A 23,170-nucleotide genomic window follows, 5' to 3' on the forward strand; every position below is an offset into this window, starting at 1 on the left:
AACGGGCCTTGACATGTGCTGGATTAACCAGGGGAACCTTCCAAACGATTACGTCTTAGTGTATTCCCAACAGTCACCTTGGAAACAGTGGTCCCAGCTGTTTTCAGGTCATTGACCAAGTCCTGTCGTGTAGTCCTGGGCTGAATATTCACCATCCTAAGGATCATTGAGACCCCACGAGGTGATCTCTTGCATGGGGCTCCACTCCGATTTGAGATTGACCGTCATGTTTAGCTAATGATTGCTCCAACAGTGGACCTTTTTTCCACCAAGCTGCTCGGCAATTTCTCCGTAACCCTTTCCAGCCGTGTGGAGTTGTACAATTTTGTCTCTGGTGTCTTTGGACAGCTCTTTGGTCTTGGCCATGTTACAAGTTTGAGTCTTACTGATCGTATGGGGTGGACAGGTGTCTTTATGCATCTGATTCAGGATAATACATAATAGAGTGGAGGTGGACTTTTCAAGGCGGACTAACAGGTCTTTGAGGGTCTGAATTCTACCTGATTGACAGGAGTTCAAATACTTGTTCGCAGCTCTATCACACATATACATCGTTAAAAAAAATCATACATTGTGATTTCTGGATGTTTCTTTTTAGATGATCTCTCTCACAGTGGACATGCACCTACGATGAAAATGTCAGACCCCTCCATGATTTCTAAGTGGGAGAACTTGCAATATAGCGGGGTGTTCAAATACTTATTTTCTTCACTTTACGTGATGTAATCACAACTGTATTAATAATACACATTGCACTCGTGCGGGCTCATAAGACTTTATTTGGGGCATTTCCCAAAAGGTACATAGAGTACCATGGCAAAATAAGATATTAAAATGTTAAAAATGTGTCTCTGACATGTACTTGTGCATTAGCACTAGAGTAGTAATAAACGTGTGGCAATTTATTAGGTTCACACACATTCGGCCATCCTTCTACCGCCGTGCAAACAGGTACCGTTCATAATGGTCCTCATTCCATTTTGTACATGTTTGATCTAAACAGTTCTTAATATCTACACGCGACAAGATCAACAGATGCAACAGTGACGTTGTAAAAGATTAGACCGAGTCAGACTGCAACCACACACACGCGCAGGGGAGAGAAAAAGATCCAAAATAAACATCAAAAACAATGACAGTGTCATAACAACTGGACTTCATATTAGAGAACGTGGTGGTCATATATCAGCGACCTTTGCGTCATATCATTCTACTTGATCCGTCTGACGGAACGGAGTTGGAGCTCAGGTTGGGCGTGTCAGTGGACTTCCTGTCTGGACAGGAACCAGACCTTCATGGGTTCCTTCTTCCCCTTCATGGTGACGGGGCCGCGGTACGCCAGGTGGAACTGAGGGTCCGCGTTCTCGGCGGATTGCAAGCACCTTCAACACAGCAGAGACTCGTGTATTTTTGTTGTCTTTATTTAGGCTTGCCCCCCACACCCCCAAAATAGTTGCTTATGTTTCAAATATAAAATTATTCCTTTGGTGCCATCTTGGTGTCCATTAGGCCATAATCCCTGGACAATGAAAAGTAATGCTTTGCTGCTATCTTGTGGCATCGACGTGTAATTATAAACATTTTGGGGAAGCATCTGTCAATATTGTTTTTTTTGTTTGTTTGTTTGTTTTGCAGCAGGGCTCACTTCCTTAATCATTGCACAAACATAGTTCTCACTCCACTGGTCCCTTGAAATTAAAATTTCTTCACTTGGGAGATTTTTTAGATAGATAAGCGGTATCACTTGGCTGAGTTTTTGCTTTGTCATGCGAGCCCAAACAAGATAAATTGTTTTATGGTGGCACTGAACTGAATTCAATGCGCTTCACGCTAAGCAGCAGTTTAGCAAATATTGTGCAGTCCATCAAAAAAAAAAAAGATGCTGTATGGTCACCATGTTAAAAAAAAAAAAAAGACAGGCGAACTGCTTATATTGTGTTGTTGTACAGTTCACAAGTCTGTTAGTTTTTTTTAAATAGACATAGATGCAATAAAAATAAAATTCTCCACACGCAAGACATTCACCAAAAGAAATGCAACGCAATTACCAAATAAGCTAACATTTAGCCCAGCTGCTTGTATTTCTTCCGAAGCTGCGACTTTATTTGCAAGTGCAGTGACTTATATTTTGATTAATAGACATACATATTCAAAATTGTGACATCGAGAAACACCCCATGTCATTCATCAAAATAGAAGCACCGCAGTAGTTACCATATAAGCTAAGGTTTAGCCTAGCTTGTTCTAGTTCTACTACTACTACTACTTACTTTTTCTGTCCGTGAAATCACCCATGTTTTTATTACTGAACAGATTAAATATAGCAACTTCAAAACACCCTGCACAACATGTCTCACATGTCATTTATGAAACTATAAGCACTGCAATAGTTACTAGATGAGCTAATTAGACTAGCGTCTTTCCTTTCTTTCGCAATAGTTACCAGATAAGCTAAGGTTTAGCCTAGCTTGTTCTAGTTCTACTAATACTACTACTTACTTTTTCTGTCTGTGAAACCACCTATGTTTTTATTACTAAACAGATTAAATATGGTAACTTCTAAACACCCTGTACAACATGTCTCGCATGTTATTTAATAAAATATAAGCACTGCAGTGGTTACTAGATGAGCTAACTAGCCTAGCTTCTTTTCTTTTTCTTTTTATCACGTTCCAGCAGTATGGATGTCCCCTCCTGCCTCCCAGACTCAGGATAATCTTTTAGAACCAATCGGACCTTGGCTGACTTAAGACAGAAAGTGAGGGGAAAAAATGCTCCTGTTTGCCCCAAAAGTTTGTATGTGATTCTTAATGCTTTGGTACGATATCTCTTTATCAGTCATGTTCAAACCTTTTCTTGAGCATGCTAAAACGTTTTCTTAAGCATGCTAAAGCTAGCAGACCCCTGGCTTAGCTCACTGTTCATATATATATATTAGCAAGAATTTTATGGTGAACAGGAGTTGAAAGTTGTTGTTTGATCAGGTTATTCTTGAAATTAAAACATTGAGTTGTATGTCATCAATAACAATATCTTTTGAATGATTTTTCGCTAGATAAACATTTTGGTTATTTTTTTTACACTTGTCACCCGTAGTTAATGAAGAGAATTTGACGACAAACATGGCCGGGCCCTTTCTCACCTGTAAGTGTACTCCGACACATTGATTTTGCCCTTTTCACCGGTGGTTTCCGTGCGGCTCGTGAGGTTGACCGTGTTGCCAAACAGGCAGTACCGAGGCATCCTCTGGCCAATCACCCCCGTCACCACCTCCCCCGTGTGGATCCCGATGGTGATCTGCAAAAAACAACCTTTCCGTAACGGCTCCAGAAGAGGCGCTTTGTAAGTAATCAACTTCTCAACGACTATTTCCGTGTCGAGCGGCGGGCAGTGTGGTGGTCTTCGGAGTGTGACGGAGCCCTTGTGTGGAAGATTAATAAGAATCTATTTTTAGCTCAGGTGCAGTGAGATGATTTGAGTGTTCTCCTCTGAAATTCCACTCCTCTTGACCATGTGGCCAAAATAAACACGCTTTTCTTAAAGCAGACATGCGGCGCAATCAGCGATACAAAAACAATCGCTGAGAGTAGATTCAAACACAGAAAGTCTAAAAAAACAAAACCAAAAAAACCAGATAGTTGTCCAACAAGTCCCACTGATAAGTTTTATTGCAATGCTTTGAAATATGCCTTGGGATGCACTCTTAGCTTAATGCTAACAAACAATGCAAATCACAATAGACGTCACAAACCTTCTGGTTTAGAACGCGATCACCATTTTGGTGGGGTGAATTCGGGTAAACAAATTGTAACTAAGCAGGAATCATTTCAGAAATGCGCACTGCTATGTTATCGGTTGCTCAAACTAAAGTGGGTGTTGCAAAGCGTCTTTCTTTCGACTGCCAGCTGTGATCAGGAACCAGTACGAGAAAACGGAGCAGTTAGCAACCAAACGGCGGCAACTGTGGCTGTCTCGTAACAGGAAAGTCATTTCCTTATGTCAGCGTTTGCTCTGAGCATTTTGTTCTTGGTAATTTTTGGATACCTTTTAGAATTTCACACCGACTTAGCAATAACTAAGTTCTGTGAAAGAGAAATATTCTTTAGGGCCAAGGGCCTGCAAATTACTCGTGTGTGAATGCAGTGCATGTCTCCAAAATCTGTATTTTCTTTTTTATTATAATGAGTTAGCAAAAACGAGTTACTGCACCGCTAGCTGTTTTGTGAGTTGAGTTAAAAATGTAGCCGCGGAAGTGGAGAAAGAGGTGCAGGCTCCACTTGGGAGTCGTCCCGGTCGCACCTCTCTCTCCCTCTCGGTAAGAAAAACGAAAATACCGTAATTCCCAGCCTACAGAGCACACCTGCTGATAAACAAGAGTTTAACCCTTGCGCGGTTGTGCTAATGCTAACTAACGTGGCGGCTATGAAAAAGTTGCGGCTTGTAGGCCGGGAATTACGGTAGTAATCTACACCTTTTTCGTTGGTATAATCAACATAATTTAACACAACGCTGACTGTAATCGCGCGGTACATATTTAAATTGCATTGTGCGCTACGCTAACCTTAGCAATGTGGAGACACAGGTTGCTTACATTGGATACCGCCGCATGATCAATTGGCTGTAGGCCTCCAGACCTTTGTAATTCTTTAGTTGGTCCATGGTATAAACACTTGTCGAGAAGAGGAGATAGTTGACGATGTCTGGATAGGTTACCGACCCCTAAAGTTAGAAATTCTTGCTCCATTTGTGTTTCTCCAAGGCATACGGGTCGATATTGTTGATCAAAGCACACTTCTTGTCGTAACGGTTTCTTGAAACAACATCTAATGAGCCCCGATAACATTCCAACGTCTTTTTAGCCATCATGGGTCACTTTTAACAATCGTACGAACATTTGTGTCACCGGTCTGTTTGCAAAAGCGACAAGAGTGAACGGCGCACCAGTAGCGTGAACCCATTCAACATGGCCGTGTGCCTCCGATGTAGTCACGTGGTCAAAAACAGTCTATTGACATGCTAACATTTAGCATTGATTCTTGTAGTTCTAACACAATTTGAGCAACGGCTATTTGAGCGGAAATGGTGAGGCAACACATGTAACCAGGTAAGATTAGAATACTCACAGGCTAATGTTCTTCATCCTCTATGAAAAATAACTGATATGACAGCATCTTACTGTCAGTTTCCGTGGTAGTCTAAGAACCAACTCGTCTTCATTTGGATTTGCATGACATTACAGTATTGCACTGCCTCCTGGTGGCCAAAGCGAGCACACCAGAAGGAGGAGCACTGTGAATTGGACTGCACCATCAAATCATGATGCACAAACTTTTGATTCTTTACATTTTATTTTTTCCGTTATTATTTTCTGAAGTACAATATTATAAAGTGCTAAACGTGAATACAAAATAAGACAATTAATATACAATTTTGTGTAAAAAGTATTTTCCTGTTTAATGATGTTTAATGGGTCCATATAATAATTACTATTTGTTTTTGGGGGGGGGGGGGTTTGTCCACTTTTCTGATACATCCCAGTTTATTGTGACGCACCTGCACAGGCTCGTCGTCCACTTTGACTTGTCCGGCGATCTCCAGCATGTCGAGCGCCAGGTGGCAGATGGACTTGGCGTGGTGCGTGCACGGCTCAGGCAGTCCGCTCACCGTCATGTACTTGTCGCCCACCGTCTCCACCTGCGTCGAAAATATTCCCCAAGATCGCCGTTCGGTTTATTTGAAAAGTGCACGCCGTTGAGGCCGCTGAAGGAGTTTTTAGCGTGTTAAAATACACAGAGCGGGCAAAAATAAACCGGCTGATAAACAGTGACATCGGCTTTGAGACGTCGGGAGTGGGGGGGCAAAAGCAGCGGGACCACCAAGCCATTCAGCTACTAGAGTAAATATTACTTCTTCTGGTGACCCAGTGCCTGAAGCCAACGGAGGCTTAGCTGGAAGTGGCTCGGGTCTGTTTGACTCCTTCAAGTGCATTCTTGTCTGAAAGCCTGAAAGTGTAAATCTGCCACAGCGGGCTTATAAAAGCGCTGCGCTCTCTCTCGAAAAGCCGCTCTGTTCTGTTTACAAGTCCGTACTACTGTCTCCCCCCCCGGCGAAAAACTCAAGTCAATCACTATAAATAGTCCTTTGCCGGCACGCAATCGGGGCGGTTACGTCAGGGTTTTGCACCGGGGCGGTCGCGGCGACGTTCAAATCTCAGGAGCATCATTTACGGCCGCGCTGGGAAAAAAAAAATGAAACAAAACCTAACCATGAGTATAAAATCAAATTTCACTCAATCCAATTAGAATAAAGTCATCTTTTTTCCAAGAGATTTTTTTTAAATCTAAACAAAAGTCGCAATTCTATGAGGATATTTTAAATTTTTGGGACAAAAGAACCCCCCCCCCCATGAGAACAAAGTGGAATTTAATGGACATTGTTTTTATTGAGGCGGCACGGTGGCTCAGCCAAAAAGCGTTGGCCTCACAGTTCTGAGGTCCCGGGTTCAATCCCAGACCCGCCTGTGTGGAGTTTGCATGTTCTCCCCGCCGTGCCTGCGTGGGTTTTCCCCGGGTGGGCACTCCGGTTTCCACCCACATCCCAAAAACATGCAACATTAATTGGACGCTCTAAATTGCCCCTAGGTGTGATTTGTGAGTGCGGCTGTTTGTCTCCATGTGCTTTGCGAGTGGCAGTTCAGGGTGTACCCCGCCTCTTGCCCGTTGACAGCTGGGATAGGCTCCAGCACTCCCCAAGACCCTTGTGAGGATAAGTGGCTAAGAAAATGGATGGATGGATGCTTTTCTTGAAAATGGCTGCGGTATTTCGAGAATAAAGTTGCATTTTGTTTGGGACACAAATCAATATAATCATAGTTTTTTCTTGAATGAGGTTGTATCTGTTTCAAAAACTCTTAATCCATCCATCCAATATCCAAGCCACTTATCCTCACAAGCACTGTTCCCTCAAATGTTTTACGTCTGAGCAAACACACTAAGGCCGTGAGCGCCCCCTTTGACCAATGTGAGCAACATCAGACGTACGCACTGTGGTCAATCAGTGTCATCCATTGAATTTACACGGCTCATTAAAAGGTTCAGATTGTCGCATTTACATTCCCATCAGAACATTTTTAAGAACAATTTTGTGTTTCAAAATTACACTGAAGATGTCAACAAACAAATACCTTGCAATACAAATAGATACCAAGCAAAACAATTATCTATAAATTTGAAATGTCGCTTCCAACTTTGTTTCATTATTTTTTTAACGCACAATGATATCCCCGTCTGTTTTTCTTGGTGTTAAACAGAATTATTGCTTGCAGAATATCTTTCGCAATGCACGTTTAAAGCCGAATGATGCTCCTAAACAGTTTTAGGGTTAATGTTATGTTGCTTCCTATATTTAAAATATAGAATTAGCTTTTTATGCACTGTATCGTCTGTGCTTTCATCCTGGATCAGGCTGTGCCAAGGTGGAATTTTAACATTTTACACCATCTCATCCTGCACTTTCTACTTTGGCTTCAGACCAGACCTTTTTACTCAAAAAGAGAAAATCTTTTCTAGTTTCACCACTTTTTCTTCCATTATTCACATTCATTTCTTTTTTTTTTTTTTTACTTTTACCATAATTATTGACAGTAAACGTAAGCAGCATGTCTATCTCTAGGCTCTACATTGCCCAGACTGCGATGCTAACTAAAGCACTGGAGATGGGTCGTGTTTGTAATTATGAGTGTACCCCTCTAAGAGCGGGGGTGGGCGGGGTCAGGTAAAGTAGGAAGTAGAGTGTGTGGCCCGGTGTGGCCGAGCAGCAGCTCCTTGTGAGCGGCAGCGGATCTGTTTTCGTCTGCGCTAAGAGTGTGCGACAAGTGCGCAAATGCGCAGTTGTGCACTTTAGAGGTAATATTGCTCACAAGTGTCACGGGAGAGCTGGAGCCTATCCCAGCTGGCATGTGTTTCTCTTAATCTAATGAAAGTAAAGTTGAAGTCAAAGTCAGTCAAACAAAAGAGTCACATTTGACCGACCTTGTACACGTAAGGGTTCTTGCGCGAGTCGGTCAAGATGTCGAAGCGGGTGTAAACGTCGTTGAGCAGATTGACGATCTTGATGGCGCCCTCGGCGGAGGCGTGCTTGCTGCAGAAGGCGTTGAAGCCCACGATGCCGCTGAAAAGAATGGTGACGTTGTCGTAGCGCTTGGCCGGGACGGGACGTTTGTGTCTCAGCTCGTTGGCAACCGACGGCGGCAGGACCGAGTAGAGCAATCTGAAAGAGGAAAACGAGAAGAAGAAGAATGAGGAAGACGTGACATTGTGTTGTCGAGCGGCCAGAATGAGCGCCGTAACATTTGGAAGGGAGCTTTCATTGGCTTTCAACACGCCGGCAGCGTTTGGATGGAAGGGTGGTGTTTCCACGGCAACCACTTAGCTCACGGAGGCTCGTTCAAAGCTTTCAGCCACGCAAAAATCGAATGCAGCTATTTTGTTCAATTTTGTCACCATTTTTTTTTTTTTTTTTTTTTTTATTCTGGACCAAATATAAGTCATCTATTCGAGAACTTTCAACGCTTAACATTTTAATCCAGTTAACACAAGTTTTTTTAAAAAAAGAAAGAGAGAGAGAAACAGCTCTTGCAGCTCTTTTAAAGCCAATAGGTGCTGCTACCTTCCTGCCAAATGAATAACGCCAGGCTTTTAGCGGAAGGTCAGACTCGGTGAGAATCAATAAATTCTCACCTCGCTGACACTTCAGCATGACTGAGTGGCATTGATTCGTGTTTCAAAAAAAATAGTAGTTGAAAGGGCTACGCAAACACAAAACAGTTACCGGTACATTCACGGCAGTCTAACAGACTGACAACTTAACTTCTACGAAGGAGCTTCCGTTTGCTTAGTTTCTTATTAATTACACGATAACACACTCTGGACCTTAGATTTTCTTTTTAGATGATCTCTCTCACAGCGCAGTGGACATGCACCTACGATGAAAATTTCAGACCCCTCCATGATTTCCAAGTGGGAGAACTTGCAATATAGCGGGGTGTTCAAATACTTCTTTTCTTCACTGTGTATTGTATTAGCTAACATTGATACCAACTTGTGACGATCGTGTTACTGTAAAATGTGTGATAATGGCACACATTTTACTTTATCTTTTGTGTTAAAGTGAGAAATAATTCATTGTCGCGTCCATTGCGTCAAATTATTTCGATGCAGTCCAACCTGTCCGTCTTCTTCTTCTCGTCCTCCAGCGCCCGGAGTGTGTGCTGCAGCCGGTCGGTGAGGATCTCCAGCTCCTGGGTCAGCTTGTACTCCTCGCGGAACTGCTCGCCCAGCAGGACCAGGTCCCGCGTGGCGTCGTGCAGCGGGATGTCGCTCAGGTACAGGCCCCTCCGCGTCAGGTCGTCCAGGTTCATCACACTTTTTGACACGATGAAACACATTTGTAATATGCTGTATTTATATTTGTGTTTGTGTCAGCAAATAATTCCATGAAGCTTCATAAGCAAACAATAACATCGTACACGCAATCAGCAGTGCGGCAACTATTATCCTGCCTGCACCCAATCAGCTGGAAACTATTTATTAGTGGAATGTTTTGTCATTCGTGTAGTCCTACTAAATGTACAGTACGTACTTCTCTTGTACCCTTGACGCTTTGAGGACATACTGTACCTGTAACCTTTTGGATCAGGGAAAACTATAAACGTTTACTTTATAGTGCATTCCCGCTGTGAAAACTTTACGCCGGAACTAGGAACTTTTGCACTGCTGCATTTAATTTGGGGGAAATTTGTCAAGGCCCAACAAGATTTTGTCGCTGGCACTTCGTTGCGCTGAATTAGTGAGTTGCATTCACTGACAGTAGGAATCTCCACCACTGAGAATAGTGTCGTGTTCAGCTATCCTCGTCACAGCGTTTCTGTGCCACCACAGTTTTGACCTACCTTAGTTTATGTTTCATAGTCAATTCCTAGTTCATGTTTCCGAGTTTGTCTCCTAGTCAAAAGACCTCGCTTCACGTTTTCGGATCCTGCCTTTACTTAGCGTTTTGTGCCTCCGCCTTCTCGGACTGCTTACACCGTGTATGACCCTGTTCCTTGGATAAACCACACCTAACAACATGCTCGCGTCTCGGAGTCCTGAATTTGGGTCTAGCCCCGCACGGTATTGTGGAAAATGTAAAATAAATGCCTCTGAGCAAAAAAAGCTCGTGTGAACCTTTTCTGACTTCCGTTTCAGTCTCATATCATCTCCATTAAATGCTGGTTAGCAACCTTTTACGTGATTATGTATCTTTTGTTCTCTGCTATAAAAGTGTTTTTTTTATCTGCGAGGAGGAGCTCTCGTCTTGTTCACGAGTGAGGGACGAATGGAGCGGGAGATCGAGAGACGGATCGGGGGAAGCGTCTGCGGTGATGCGGACTTTGTATCGGTCCGTTGTGATGTAAAGGGAGCAAAGTCCGAAGCTCTCAATTTACGAGTCGATCTACGTTCCTCCCCTCATCTATGGGTACGAGATGTGACTCGTGACCGAAAGAACAAGATCCTGGACACCAGCGGTCGAAATGAGTTTCCACTGCTGGGTGTCTGGGCTCTCCCTTAGAGTAGGGGTGAGAAAGTCCGTCATCCGGGAGGGGCTCGACTGCTCCTCCGCATTGAGAGGAGCCAGATGAGGTGGCTGGGGCATCTGATTCAGACGCCTCCCGGACGCCTCCCTGGTGAAGAGACCCCAAGGACGCTGGAGGAGACTATGTCTCTCGGCTAGCTTGGGAACGTCTCGGGATCCCTCCGGAAGAGCTGGAAGAAGTGGCTTGGGAAAGGGAAGTCTGGGTATATCCCTGCTGAAGGTACTTCCCCCGCGACCCGACCTGGCAAAGCGGTAGATAATGGATGTACGGATGGATGGACGAGCTCTCTTGAACCCGCGTCTCCTCGTTCCGCTATTTCCCAACGCTTAGCAAGGCTAATGGACGTGACGAAAACATAACTGGTCATTTGCGGGTTTCCTTGCACACGTTTTGACTGTTCCCAAAAAGAAAACATAAGGAAGGCAGAATTTGAGTTCTTCAGTTGATCTTGTTGCTTTGTTGTTCTTTCTGAATGTCGTACCAGGGCAGCACCGACTGCCGAAGAAAAATTCCTTGTTTTTTTTTTTTTTTACACACTTGGCCGATTCCGATTCTGATTCTGAGTTGCGAACACTGAGGTCCAACCGTAATCTTACCTGGGCGAGCAAAGAAAGAGGATGTTCTCGGCTTCGGGCAAATAAATCATCTGCCCCTTTAACCGCAGACAGCTGATCTCGACCCCCGTCAGCTCGTCTTCGTTCTCCACCGTCTCCACATTTAGCAGACCCTCCTGCCAGGGTTACACCAGCGTTATGAATATTTCAGTGAATGTTCCTCCATCAAACAAGCCTAAAAACAAGGCGCCACTTCACCTCACTCTTTTTTGTGAAAGTTAAAAATATTTTTTTTACGTTACTGCTAAAAATACACCGCCTTGAACACACTCGCGTGTAAAAAAACGGATATTGAAATAGCCTATCCAGTTAGCGCCGGGTCCAATCCATGATTCTGACCTTGCTCCGCAGGACGAAGACCGTGTTGATGTGGGACAGAATGCCGTGGTAGCTGAAGTCGATGTGCGGGCGGACCAGGGAGAAAACCGAAGGGAGGATGCAGGCACCAGGTTGGAGCTAAGAGGCGGGGGGAGGGGAGGGGGGGGGGGATTCAAACGTGCATAATTCAGACGCACCAGATTAGAAACGATAATGTGCACGCCATCCGGGCGACCGAAAGGTCAGCGGATTGCCTCGTGATTAATGCAGTGGTTTCGTTTTGACGGCGAGCGGACCTGAGGCAGCACCCGGTAAATGGCGTTGCCGCACTGCGTGAGCATCAGGTCTTTGTCGAACATCATGTGAAAGGGGAAGGCCTTGCAAAAGGTGTACGGGCTGATGCGCGTCTCCTGCGTGCCGTTCTCCTCGAAGCCGTCCAGGTCCTCGTAGAAGGCCTCTTCCTCCGAGTCCTTCTCCTCGATCAGGAACTTGATGTGGTCGCACTCCTCGCTTTTGGGCTGGATCATCTGAAGTTCACGATTGAGATGAGACCTTTTTTTACGGTTGCTCAGCGAGTCTCGTTTGCACCAAGCGCTGTGATTAGGAGCCGTACTCATGTTACTGCATTTGGATCGTAACGGGTTTAAAAATATCGCCCCATTTTTCTGACTCTTGTAGATCTAGACCAGGGTTGGGTAAAGTTTCGACAGCTCTGTTCTGTAATCCAACCCACCGAGCGTTTACATTTTCCAGAGTCTTGTAGTACCGGTTGCGTACATGTGTGTTTTTTTTTTTTTAAATCAAAATATATTGTTTTTATTTTTATTAATTCACCTTCTAAAAATGATTTCATAAAATAAATATACTGTGCATTTAACACATTGCATTAATGACATAATTGTTTGAGGTATCATAACTAAAATATTCATAAATAATGTGCAGTATTTAAATCCTGATAATGAATTATTTTGTTGCATTAAGTACTTGCATATTTGACACATTTTACACCATGGGACTCAAACCCAGTTTAACTTGGGGCCGCTGGAGGCGGAGTCTGGCTGAGGCTGGGCTGCGCCCTCAGCGGACATGGATTTATGCGGGATTAAAATTAGAAATTAAAAACAATCATATCTTCTCAAACATCTTTTTTTTTAAACACAAAATAAGATGGAGGACACTGGTGTTTACAAGCCTCTTTAAAAAAAATACTCCTTGGCAACTGGTGTAACTTTGTCGTTTCTCTGCTTGCATCGAGCCCTGTCGACGTCACACGCCCGATAGCCCTCCCCCCAACCTTGATTGGTTTGCTCCGCACACAACACCGTGAAAGTGCCACCCATATAAAACTCAAAGGGCCGCACTACCACTATACTTTCATATTAAGGTGGAGGCCACAAAATATCATCTCACGGGCCGCAAATGGCCCGCTGGCTGCATGTTTGAGACCACTGTATAACAGTCATTAAGTCATTTTAAGCAATTGCTGTATTTTTTTTCTCACCTCATCCCCAAATGACCTGGCTCAGAAGTCACCAAAATGGTGCCCACATGCACAAGGGTTACAGTATTTAGTGTGTAGAACTGGTCTGGAGGGTTTTCCAGTTGCGAGAAGCTCAAACAGCGAGTTACATTTTTGCCATATCTATCATGAGCTAGGCTTGGACACTGCAACAGAGGGGCGTGGCCACGCTCCTGCTCTGGGCGGTGACACCTGTCACCGCTCAGAGCTGTTTCCACATTGGGGACTGTAATTAGACAGGCGTTTAAGTTGGAGTTTTTATCACTGGCATTTGCCAGTTCGTTGCCTTGCGTTAATGAGTTGCATTCACTGGCTGTGGGACTCTCCGCTCCTTGAGCAAGTTAGAGTAACCCTAGTCACAGCGATTCTGTGCACTATTGTTTGATTCTGTCCTGTTGAGTTGTTAGTTTGTCCCATAGTAGTCATCGGACCTTGCTGCATGTCTTTTGGATCCCGCTTAGCCTAGCGTTTCTGTACCTCTGCCTAGTCGGACTGCAACACCGTGTATGACCCAGTTTCCGTCATAAACTATATTGAACATCATGCCTCTGCCTCGAAGTCCTGCATTTGGATCCGCCGCCGTACCGTCGGTTTGTGACAGTATTATATTATTATTATTATTGTCTGCTTGAGTATTTTGACGTGTTCTTTGAAAGTGAGCTGTGAGTCCAGAATGACTCCAAGGTCCTTTCGTTGTGCGACAAGTTCCGAAACTTTCCAGCAAAACTTTTTCTATGTGGAGGTTGCTTGCTGAAAATCATGTCAACTTTTTTGTTTTGCATTAAGCACCCGGTGTTGTATCTTTTCCAGCCCGTGTGTGAAATTATCTCCGTACCGTAGATTTACAAGCCAATACTTCATACTTCGGATTGTTTAAGATTGATGCTGAATAAGGTCTTGAACTGATGAAAACTGTACCGTGGTTCTAAGAAGATTCTCTACAAACGTGGCTTTGCTGTACCTTAATTAAATCACTCACCCTCACAATATTAGTGCAATATGTATAAATCTCAAGTCTATTATAGTCGAATTAGGAGCGCCGACCATGACATTAATCCGTGCCGTCGTACGGCACGCTGACGTCAGGCTGCCATCTCTGTGCCCTGTTTCCACGGCAACCGTGGCTAATATTTCCCCGGATTGGGTCTCACATTTGGAACGTCTGCCGTTTTATGTTCTTTTTTTCTCCTTCTTGTGCTTTCATCACACACATGCACAACGCTGAAAAATATATGATCCGGAGGGTAGCAAATGGAGAGCATTCCGGGGAAAAATGTTCCCATCTCACGTCGTTAGTCTGTCACTGGAGGATGACGGTCGTTGGCTTATTAGCATATAAATGGTTAAAAATGATGGATTAGTATCGTCGAAATACTCTGCGCGGGAGACACTACTTCTTGGAACTAAAAATATCTCCCTTGTCACAGATACCCAAAAAAGTGTCTCTGGCACTCAGTTCCGCCCTCATATGCAGTATTATCTACTCCCTCCTCACCGCTTGTCAATTAGAAAGGATCCAGGAAAAAGCGAGGAGAGAAAAAATAGCAAATCAGACCTTCATCTCGATCTCCGTGCCATGGATCTGCTGCGCGACCGTTTTAATGATGCCGATCACGATGTCCTGCAGGCCTTCTCGCTCCGAGTAGTAGTGGAGGATCAGGTTGTTGCCCTTCTCGGCGTCCGTGCAACGGAACGAGGGGGCCCTCATGCCAGGATAGATGGTGCCCAGGTGGTCGTGGAGGGCGTCCAAATTCTGAGGAAAAACACCAGCAGACAAACGATGGGATTCAAATACTCTGCTTGGCATCAGAAAACGTTTCAAATTGAAAGCTTTTCATGGGAGTTGTTCTGTCATGAGCTGACATCCGTGCAAAATACATATTCTCATACTCTCCCCGCCCGAACACAATCGCTCCGTTTCTTTTCACTTCACTAGATCGACTCATCCATCCATTTCCTCAGCCGCTTATCCTTACAAGGGTAGCGGGAGTGCTGGAGCCTATCCCAGCTGTCATCGGGCTAAGGCAGTAGTCAGGGTACACCCTTAATTGGTTGCCGGCCAATCCCAGGGCACATCGAGACAAACGCACACACTCACAATCACACCTATGGGCAATTTAGAGCATCCAATTAATGTTGCATGTTTTGGGGATGTGGGAGGAAATCGGGGTGCCCGGAGAAAAGCCACGCAGGCACGGGGAGAACATACAAACTCGACAGGCGGGTTTGGGGTTGAACGCGAGATTTCAGAACTGTGATCCCAATGCTTTCCAGCTGAGCCAACATGTAAAAATGTTTGGGCACTTGTAAGTTGAGGGACCTCTATACTTGCCAGAAACCTGTCCGTTTTAGTTGGTATGATGTGAAAATATGTACTTTATTCCCCGTTAAGAGACGACCTTCAATTTGGACACAGTAACAACGAAGTAAATTGCCTTTGCTGCGTCATTCCCGTGAAGTTTTGAGACAGAACTCACCGTATTGGGACATTTCCGTGTTTGTCGTATGCTTTTACAGCGAGGATGCAGTTTTTGGCACGCAGGCAATTAGCTGCACGGCGACACCTTCTTCTTCTTTTTCTTTCGGCTTGTCCCGTTAGGGGTCGCCACAGCGTGTCATCTTTTCCCATCTGAGCCTATCTCCTGCATCTTCCTCCCTAACACATCACAGTCCTCATGTCCTCCCTCTCCACATCCATCAACCTTCTCTTTGGTCTTCCTCTCGCTCTTTTGCCTGGGAGCTCCATCCTCAGCACCCTTCTACCATTATTCTCACTCTCTCGCCTCTGAAACATGTCCGAACCATCGAAGTCTGCTCTCTCTAAACTTGTCCCCAAAACATCCAGCTTTGGCTGTCCCTCTAACGAGCTCATTTCTAATCCTATCCAACCTGCTCCCTCCGAGCGAGAACCTCAACATCTTCATTTCTGCCACCTCCAGTTCTGCATCTTGTCATCTCTTCAGTGCCACCGTCTCTAATCCGTACATCACGGCCGGGCCTCGCCACTGTTTTACAAACTTTGCAGCATGGCAACAATAGAGCCAGAATACTTCTTGAAAAGCGACAATTCCTTTCAACTCCAATATGATGAACTCCAAACACTTCCCGCTATCTGGTTACCGTATTTTCCGCAGTATAAGGCACACCTTCAATGAATGGCCTTATTTTGACAGCTTTTTTCATATATAATTGCGCATTGCATTATAAGGCGCATAGAATAGACACTACAGTAGAGGCTGGGTTATGGTTATGCATCCATTAGATGGAGCTGCACGAAAGGCTCAATATCGATCCATCTATAAGGCGCACCGTCAGTTTTGGAGAAAATTAAAGACTTTTGGGTCCGCCTTAGAGTACAGAAAATATGGTGCATAAAAGCTGAATGCTGCACTTGTTTATGCCTTTGAAGCTGCAGGAAGTTGAGGAAAGACTGCCTTGGTGGCCAGTATGAAAGGGGCCTATCATATAGAAGATCACGTTGTTTGATCCAACTTCTACTTTTCGTACATTGTTTTTTTATTCTCCAGCGTGATTCAGTTGTTGTCAGCTAAAACATTTTTGTGTTGATGAAGTGTCCTATTCATGGGGCCCAATAGCTCATGGGTTAGAGCAATGGTTTGGTAAACCAGGGGTCGTGAGTTTGTTTCTCACTGGGCCCCCAACTCCCCAAGAGGGGTTTCTCTCAGGAAGGGCATCCGGCATAAAAACTGCAGTAAACAAATATGAGCGTTCATCTTGAGATGACACGCTGTGGCGACCCCCTAACGGGACAAGCCGAAAGGAAGTTAGTTAGTAAGTGTCATATTCAGTTTGTCCCCCCCCCACAAAGACCACGTGCTCGATTGGGAACGAAACTTTTACCTGCAAGAATTCACGAACGTTTGATCCCAGCACCCGCAAGATGGTGTCGTATCCCGACTCTTGGCAAAATTCAAAGAACATCTTCCCGAACATCTGCAGGATGTCTCCGGCGTCAATTTCTTGAATGCAAAAAATAAAATCCAAACATTCAGACCTCAGGAGAGCAGTCAGTTGGGATACAGTCAAATTCTGGTTGGGTTCGTGTGATATATTTTCACAAAGTCATACTATAATAGGTAAATAATTTTAATACTCAACTCGTTCATATATTGGGTTCCACATACGTGTGAGCATACTGTACAAAGTACAAATCATGAGATGCAATATGAGTGCTGTATCAAAAATGTTCCCTTTACAAACATATTTGATAACGCATGGTAACAGACGACTACAACGTCGCTCATTGTAACCGTAAAATGAATACAGACCATAAAACATATACAATAAATTGACTGCCACGAACAGGGCAAGTAATCCATTCCCCCTAAAATGATTTATAGCTGTAATTGGGTACAAATGAAACCGTAAATATACCACAATCAATGATTCCAAAACATTTCAACACTCATCTTAAACTCTTACTTTTAATAATACAGTACAGCCTCGGTTCTCGACCACAGTCCGTGCCAGAAGGCGGCTCGAGAACCGATTTGTTTGAAAACCGAATTGATATTTCAGAACGTCTGCGTACAGAGGTGGCGTTATACACAATAACAAAGCGCGTCGTGGGTCAGCTGGTCGGACCACGCGCGTTATGTTATTTCCGTTCTTTTTCATGGTGCGTTCGAATTCACAATAACAAAGCACGTCGGGGGTCAGCTGGTCGGGCTGCCCGAGTTATTTTATTTCCGGGTTTTGTCGCAGGTGTCTGAGGACCGATTTTCGTTAGAAAACAGAAGCAAAAAAATCTCAAAATTTTCGTTCAAAACCCGATTTGTTCAAGAACCGATTATTCACTGTAAATGGCTTGCATATTATTTGATTTCTGAAAAGCATCTGTGACTTCCCTCTAACAACCCAGGCTAAATAAACTTCACTCCTCACCAACATGAAAAGATTGCAGTCTGGAAATCAAGCTGTATCGCATTAACATACACGACTTCCTTGACACTAATCATCGTGTTCCTATTAGCAAGACAGCATCTTGTGGCATCTTGCGGTTTTACAGAAAGTTACAGAACTCGCTAATCCATCCATCCATTTTCTTTGCCACTTATCCTCAAGAGGGTCGCGGGGAGTGCTGAAGCCTATCCCAGCTGTCAACGGGGAGGAGGCGGAGTACACCCTGAACTGGTCGCTAGCCAATCGCAGGGCGCATAGAGACAAACAGACGCACTCGATGACATCTAGGGCCAATTTAGAGTGTCCAATTAATGCTGCAGGTTTTTGGGATGTGGGAGGAAACCAGAGTGCCCGGAGAAAACCCACGCAGGCACGGGAAGAACATGCAAACTCCACACAGGTGCGGCCGGGATTGAACCCGGCTCCTCAGAACTGTTAGGCCAACGCTTTATTAGCTGCACCACCGTGCCGCCTTACTTGCTTATCCGTTTTCAGCAATTTGCTCAGGATATGTTCCACAAAAATGTTATTATTTTTGTAAAGGCAGACTTTTTAATACAGATCTGATTAAGTGGTAATTGCTAAGTAATCAATTTGATTTTTAATACTTCTTATTGAATCTGAAGCGTTATTGTGACGCTTGCGTTTGCTAATTTTACCACAATAAATAAGAGAACAAAACTTACTCAGAACTTTGCTGGCAGCGGCGACGAGATCGTACGTTTTGGTGTCGTCGTAAATGATCCGGACCAGGAACTGGCCCTCGATGTCGAGTTGAGCCTCCCTCCTGAAGATGAGATTCACGTTGCACCGTGGGTTCCGCGTGTCTTGGTTTATTTTACACAGGAAAAGGTAATTGCACTCGCTAGCGGAACTGTTAATCAGGTTTCAATCCGGAGTCACTGGTGCATATCGCCGCGCTCTACGGCATCTTTTATCCAGGAGGAAACGTAACGAGGGTGCAATTAGTTCTGCCGAGGCCGAGAAAACAAAACACGATTGATGGCAAGTGCGTTCCAACCCCGACCAGGTGAAAAAACATACCGTAAAAGGTTTTCCGTGGGGAAATACGGATTCATTTGTCGATTATTCAGATGATCCAAGTTGAAATAAGAGAAGAAGGAAAGTGATAAATTGTATATGAGATATCGGTGAGGTTCAGTATGTCTGCACCGAGGAGAATAACAACTTTGGAAACATTTACACAAGGCAGCTGCTGCTCTTAACTTTCGCTTCTACACCCCCCCCCCGGCCCCCCTTTTAGGGTCATGGCGGGTTCAGGGCGCGATGGTGAGAACGTGCTCAAAAATGTCATGTTGACATTATGCTGCGATAGAAAAGGAGGCGCTCAAGAGCAACACATCTCGAAGGCCCCTTCTCCCACATTCTTTCCACCAATCAGCAGGTTTTTCTCACACAACTTTTTTTCCCCCAAAAACATTTGCACCAACTCACCCCAAAATTAAAACGATCAATTTGCAATTTCCACAAATTACCGCAGTTACCGGGTACTTTTAACTGAACAGTTTTTCCAAGTTTCTCACGTAAATATCATCCATCCATTCATCTTCTTTCCCGCTTATCCTCACAAGGGACTTGGGGAGCGCTGAAGCCTATCCCAGCTGTCAACGGGCAGGAGGCGTGGTACACCCTGAATTGGTCGCCAGCCAATCGCAGGGCATATTGATACAAACAGCTGGACTCGCAATCACACCTAGGGGCAATTTAGTGTGTCCAATTAATGTTGCATATTTTTGGAATGTAGGAGAAAACCCACGCAGGCATGGGGAGAACATGGAAACTCCACAAAGGTGGGGCCGGGATCGAACCCGGGTCCTCAGAACTGTGAGGCCAACGCTTTACCAGCCGGGTTTACTAGCGCCAGAATCTCTTGAATTAATCACAATTTAACTGAAATGAGCCGAAGTCCGAACCCTTCTCAAAGGAAGAAAAAATATAACTGATTGCAGTCCACATTGCTGCTTAATCCTATTTATTTATTTTTGGAGTGGGGGGGGTTGCTTCAATTAATTTCTGACCAAATAATGATAAAAAATAAATAAAAAAAAATATTCTGGATTTATAATGCATGTGGTTGGCTTTTTATTTGGGTATTGTTACAAAAGGCCAACTCAAAGGTCGACAAGCATCATTTTTGCGGGGGTGCAAATACATTTGGACTGGGACGTGTACTGTGACGGCAACTGTATCAACAACGGATTCATAACTACATTTGCACTGCAGGTCCGTCCACGTGGCCAATGGACCTTTCCGAGCTGTCAATCACTCGTACAATAATAGCCAATCAGATAACTGCATTGTCTTGACACGCCCCTGCCGCCATGTTTTCCCACAAGCAATACTGGTTGTCAGTAGCCTGCGCTTGGAAAAGTGAACGTTACGAAGAAAATGGTCCTCGGATGCGCTTGGGGAACGTGCAATTCTGGTGAAAGATAACCTGCTAGGTTACAAGGGTTACACAGTTGACGAAGGTGTCAAACTCAAGGCCCGGGGGCCAGATCTGGCCCGCCACACGATTTTATGTGGCCCGCGAAGGCAAATCATCGGTGTCAAAATCTGTGATTCTTGTTCAAATCTGTACACAAAAATGTAAATAGTCACATCATAAATGTTAACAGTGAGATATTGCAAGCATTTTTGACTAACAAAACATCAACAAGAGTGGGGAAAACCCATTAAGGTTGATTTCTGATTGCGAAACTAGTTCCATGTGTGAATATGATGAGGCGATTTCAGGTTTTTCTATGGTTTCACCACAGAGCCCTCCGGGGGAAATCATAACTACAATGTGGCCCATGACAAAAATGAGTTTGGCAGAGAATCCACTTCAAACCTGCTTTGTTCAGTCGCCATTTTGGAAGCTTCCGGGACACGGCGAATGTATCTAAGGGTGGGGCGGAGCTTAAGATCGCTAGTCGGAAAGGTTCATTCTGATGGCTACATTCCGATCAACTTCCATGTTATTTCCCTCATGACACCGCTAGCCACCATCTTCAATTAATTAGTAATTAATTTACTTTAATGTAGCGTACAACATTTCGACCATATTCCATTGTTTATGATTTTGCTGTAGTGTGGATGTTTTTTAAATGTGTTTGTTTGTTGTTTGCTCAACCAATCAGGGTATTGCCAGAATGGATTCATGCTGCGTTCATTTGGCAGATGCCAGATACATATTTTTTTTAATCCACATTTTGAAAGAAGGCTAATTGAGTGTAGTTCACATGATCTGCGCAAATGTGATGTTCAGTTCCATCTCCACCGGATGTAGAGCGGTTTTCAGTTTCAAAATAAGCACAAACAGGAAGTGTTGCTTTTGCTTCTTGAACGGTGCTAACGTCATACGGATTCGATAGCGATCAAATGTCTTTTATTGTCAGTGTACGTGCAGTATAAAGATTTGCTTTGAAAAACTGCTAAGCGTACTTGAGAGAGCCCGTGTTATGTACATTTGCCTATTTGGACTGTTTTGTCCTTCTCTTTGAAAACACACACACACACACACATGTACACAAATGTACACAAAGAGAAAAGAGTTGAATTCCAGGGAAAAAAAAACAAAGATGAAAAAAAATCACACACATTTTGTTGTTGCAAGTATTTTTAAGAGGTTTTTTTCCCTTTTTTTTAGTATTATAGTCATTTGTATTATTGTCATTGGAGTGGTCCAATTCACGTAATGTGCGTATGAGTGATAATGTCTTGCGATGGAATTAAAATTGACAATAGTGTGCGTTCAGGATTATAAATATGTTCATCTGTGTTTTACACAATGTTAAATTGTAACAGATACAGGGTAATAATCGCCAGGTTTGCGGCATAATTAGTCATGATAATGAATAATAAAATACAAATAAGATGTCACATGATGTCTCCTTAACATTTCTGCCCGCCCCCCTCGAGTTCGCATTCCCAGAACCGGCCCATCATCGGAATGGGGCGACCGGACCTGAAGTGTAAACCCAAGTACTGGCGGAAGAACATTCCCGAATATCAAACAAAATATGAATTCAACCGAGCAGCTTCTGAAGTAATACTTTTCATTGTTTATTTATGACAACAACTATATTAGGAGTGAACTTTGGAGTAATTTAGTTAACAAGTTATGTTCAATAATTATTTTTTTTTTTCTGGTGTGAGGCTGCGGTTTGATCTTATTTGTTAATAATTAAAAGCAAGCACCAGCGAGCCTGTGGGCCTGCTCGCAATCAAAACATTTTTTATATGCCAACACGAACCGGATAATCATTAATAATAATAATAAAATAACAAAAACTCACTTGATGTCTTCCCACACTTCCGGCCCATAATTCCTCAAAACCAGCAGCTCCAAGGCGTGATTCACAAAGCCGTACTGTAAATTAAAAAAAAAAACATGACAAACAACAACAAGGGCAGCACACGTGACCTCTTTCCGACGGGTCGAACTCGCGTTAAGACACGCTCGTCCCGCAGATTAAACATGTTTAAAGGCTGCAGCGTCGGATTGTATATTCACCTGTTATAGCGAGTAATAACGAAACGACCGGGCAAGGAACGGATGAAAAAAAAACCAAAACAAAAAAAAAAAAAAAACTACGTCGCCGTTTTGCCAGCGTTAAAACGCGAATCACAAAATGTACTTACCATGGTGGCGGCTGCTCTTCCTTTGGCTCCTTTTTTATTTGTATTTTTTTTTTTTTTCAAGCATTAAACATCGCGTGGCACGGAAACGTCATGCTTTTGGTACAGATGCTGCTTCGTCGTCGTTGTGTCCATGCCTCCTCGCTCCGTCGGGCAGTGACTGCCAACGAGCTCGTCCAATCGCGCCTCGGAACGCTCGTTACGTAACGCCGCGGCGGACCAATGGCAACTCAGCCTCATTTGTCGAGAATGATGATGCTGGTGAACCGGAGTTCGGACGTTTAACGACATGTACAGTGGACAGTGTGTGTGTGTGTGTGTGTGTATATCCATCCATTTTCTTTGCCGCTTATCCTCGCGAGGGTCATATATATAGACACAGACAGACACGCAGACACATACATATACAGTATACATGTACAGTACACTGTGGTGATATATATAAATAGATAGATATATAAGATGCATATATGTATTGTGTATATATATATATATCCATCCATCCATTTTCTTTGCCGC

General features: G+C 44.0%; 2 protein-coding genes across 8 annotated transcripts in view; one reads left to right on the forward strand and one right to left on the reverse strand.

The window, feature by feature from the left end:
• usp53b (ubiquitin specific peptidase 53b) overlaps window positions 1–3,145 on the forward strand; it is a 43,404-nt gene extending 40,259 nt beyond the window's left edge. For 4 of the 5 annotated variants that reach the window (XR_009796513.1, XR_009796514.1, XR_009796515.1 and 1 more), the window contains exon 16: window positions 2,677–3,135. The gene's annotated coding sequence lies outside the window, so the exon portion shown is untranslated. Of the gene's footprint in view, window positions 1–2,676 lie in introns of all 5 variants that reach the window. The other variant, XR_009796512.1, reaches the window with a different exon arrangement.
• On the reverse strand, window positions 760–22,817 carry gucy1b1 (guanylate cyclase 1 soluble subunit beta 1). 3 transcript variants are annotated; one of them, XM_061830757.1, is made up of 13 exons: window positions 22,655–22,817; window positions 22,309–22,382; window positions 18,694–18,794; window positions 16,946–17,064; window positions 14,640–14,837; window positions 11,862–12,092; window positions 11,587–11,703; window positions 11,230–11,363; window positions 9,225–9,422; window positions 8,031–8,268; window positions 5,554–5,694; window positions 3,143–3,297; window positions 760–1,382 (listed from the first exon to the last, which is right to left on the reverse strand). In XM_061830757.1, exons 1-13 carry the CDS (start codon window positions 22,655–22,657, stop codon window positions 1,259–1,261), a joined length of 1,833 nt encoding a protein of 610 aa, XP_061686741.1. In that variant the 5' UTR covers window positions 22,658–22,817; the 3' UTR covers window positions 760–1,258. The 3 variants fall into 3 exon arrangements, with proteins under 3 accessions (XP_061686741.1, XP_061686742.1, XP_061686743.1); XM_061830758.1 differs by having other exon boundaries at window positions 18,694–18,834; XM_061830759.1 differs by lacking the exons at window positions 16,946–17,064; window positions 18,694–18,794; window positions 22,309–22,382; window positions 22,655–22,817 and adding an exon at window positions 15,562–16,846.
• Between the last annotated feature and the right edge of the window lie 353 nt (window positions 22,818–23,170).

Source organism: Syngnathoides biaculeatus, chromosome 9, assembly GCF_019802595.1.
Source record: "Syngnathoides biaculeatus isolate LvHL_M chromosome 9, ASM1980259v1, whole genome shotgun sequence".
NCBI classification, from domain to species: domain Eukaryota; kingdom Metazoa; phylum Chordata; class Actinopteri; order Syngnathiformes; family Syngnathidae; genus Syngnathoides; species Syngnathoides biaculeatus.